Source organism: Chiloscyllium plagiosum, unplaced genomic scaffold, assembly GCF_004010195.1.
Source record: "Chiloscyllium plagiosum isolate BGI_BamShark_2017 unplaced genomic scaffold, ASM401019v2 scaf_52362, whole genome shotgun sequence".
Taxonomy (NCBI): Eukaryota; Metazoa; Chordata; class Chondrichthyes; order Orectolobiformes; family Hemiscylliidae; genus Chiloscyllium; species Chiloscyllium plagiosum.
In genome coordinates, this window is record NW_025192744.1 from 1 (window position 1) to 2,117 (window position 2,117).

Genomic DNA, 2,117 nt, shown 5'->3' on the forward strand with positions numbered 1-2,117 from the left:
ATTCGGTGAGCACTGGGGGATTCTGTGAGCACTAAGGGATTCAGTGAGCACTGGGTTATTCGGTGAGCACTGGGGGATTCTGTGAGCACTGGGGGATTCGGTGAGCACTGGGGGATTCAGTGAGCACCTGGGAAATTCGGTGAGAACAGGGGAGTTTGGTGAGAACGGGGGATTCGGTGAGCACTGAGGGTTTCAGTGAGCACTGGGGATTCGGTGAGCACTGGGGGATTCTGTGAGCACTGGGGGATTCGGTGAGCACTGGGGGATTCAGTGAGCACTGGGGCATTCGGAGAGCACTGGGAGATTCGGTGAGTACTGGGGTATTCGGTGAGCACAGGGAGATTCGGTGAGAACAGGGGGATTTGGTGAGCACTGGGGGATTCGGTGATAACAGGGGAATTCGGTGAGAACAGGGGGATTCGGTGAGCACTGGGGGATTCCGAGACCACTGGGGGATTCGGTGAGCACTTGGGAATACGGTGAGCACTGGGGGATTCAGTGAGTACTGGGGGATTCGGTGAGCACTGCGGAATATGGTGAGCACAGGGGTTTCAGTGAGCACAGGGGGATTCGGTGAGCACAGGGGGATTCGGTGAGCATTGGGGGAGTCGGTGAGCACAACGGCATTCGTGAGCACTAGGAGATTCGGTGAGCACTGGGGGATTCGGTGAGCACTGGGGTATTTGGTGAGCACAGAGGGTTTTGGCGAGCACTGGGGGATTCAGTGAGAACAGGGCGATTCAGTGAGCACAGGGGGATTCGGTGAGCACAGGAGGATCCGGTGAGAACAGGGTGATTCGGTGAGAACAGGGGAATTCGGTGAGCACTGGGGAATTTGGTGAGCACAGGGGGATTCGGTGAGCACTCGGGGATTCGGTGAGCACTGGGGAATTTGGTGAGCACAGGGGAATTCGGTGAGCACAGGGGGATTCGGTGAGCACAGGGGGATTCAGTGAGCACTGGGGGAGTCAGAGAGCACTGGGAGATTCGGTGAGTACTGGGTTATTCGGTGAGCACAGGGGTATTCGGTGAGAACAGGGGGATTCGGAGAGCACTTGGGAATACGGTGAGCACTCGGGGATTCGGTGAGCACTCGGGGATTCGGTGAGTACTGCGGGATTCGGTGAGCACTGCGGAATATGGTGAGCACAGGGGGATTCGGTGAGCACAGGGGGATTCGGTGAGCACTGGGGAATTTCGTGAGCACAGGGGGAGTCGGTGAGCACTGGGGGATCCGGTGAGCACAGGCGGATTTGGTGAGCACTGGGGGATTTGGTGAGCACAAGGGGATTTGGTGAGCACAGGGGATTGCGGTGACCACTGGGGGGTTCGGTGAGAACAGGGTGATTCGGTGAGCATTGGGGGATTCGGTGAGCACAGGGGGAGTCGGTGAGCACTGGGGGATTTGGTGAGCACAGGCGAATTCGATGAGCACTGGGGGAATTGTTGAGCAAAAGGGGATTTGGTGAGCACAGGGGATTTCGCTGAGCACGGGGGATTCGGTGAGAACACGGTGATTCGGTGAGCATTGGGGGATTCGGTGAGCACAGGGGGATCTGGTGAGAACAGGGTGATTCGGTGAGCATTGGGGGATTCGGTGAGCACTGGGGGATTCGGTGAGCACAGGGGGATTCGGTGAGAAATGAGGGATTCGGTGAGCCCCGGGGGATTCGTTGAGAACAGGGGGATTCAGTGAGCGCTGGGGCACTTGGTGAGAACAGGAGGATTCGGTGAGAACAGGGGGATTCGGTGAGAACAGGTGGATTCGGTGAGCACATGGGGCTTTGGTGAGAAAAGGGGGAGTAAGTGAGCACAGTGGGATTCGGTGAGAACAGGGGGATTCGGTGAGAACAGGAGGATTCGGTGAGAACAGGTGGATTCGGTGAGCACATGGGGCTTTGGTGAGAAAAGGGGGAGTAAGTGAGCACAGGGGGATTCGGTGAGCACTGGGGGATTCGGTGAGAACAGGGAATTCGATGCGTACTGGGGGATTCGGTGAGCACGGTGGGATTCGGTGATCATTGGGAGATTCGCTGAGCACAGGGGGAGTCGGTGAGCACTGGGGGATCCGGTGAGCACAGGCGGATTTGGTGAGCACTGGGGGATTTGGTGAGCAC

At 57.8% G+C, this 2,117-nt stretch overlaps 1 protein-coding gene across 1 annotated transcript in view; it reads right to left on the minus strand.

Moving 5' to 3' along the window:
- Window positions 1–55: 55 nt before the first annotated feature.
- LOC122545737 (extensin-2-like) overlaps window positions 56–2,117 on the minus strand; it is a 3,250-nt gene continuing 1,188 nt past the window's right edge. The window contains exons 2-3 of the mRNA XM_043684668.1: window positions 980–2,059; window positions 56–712 (exon numbers count right to left, since the gene is read on the minus strand). Coding sequence (XP_043540603.1) covers window positions 56–712; window positions 980–2,059 — 1,737 coding nt within the window. The remainder of the gene's footprint in view (window positions 713–979; window positions 2,060–2,117) is intronic.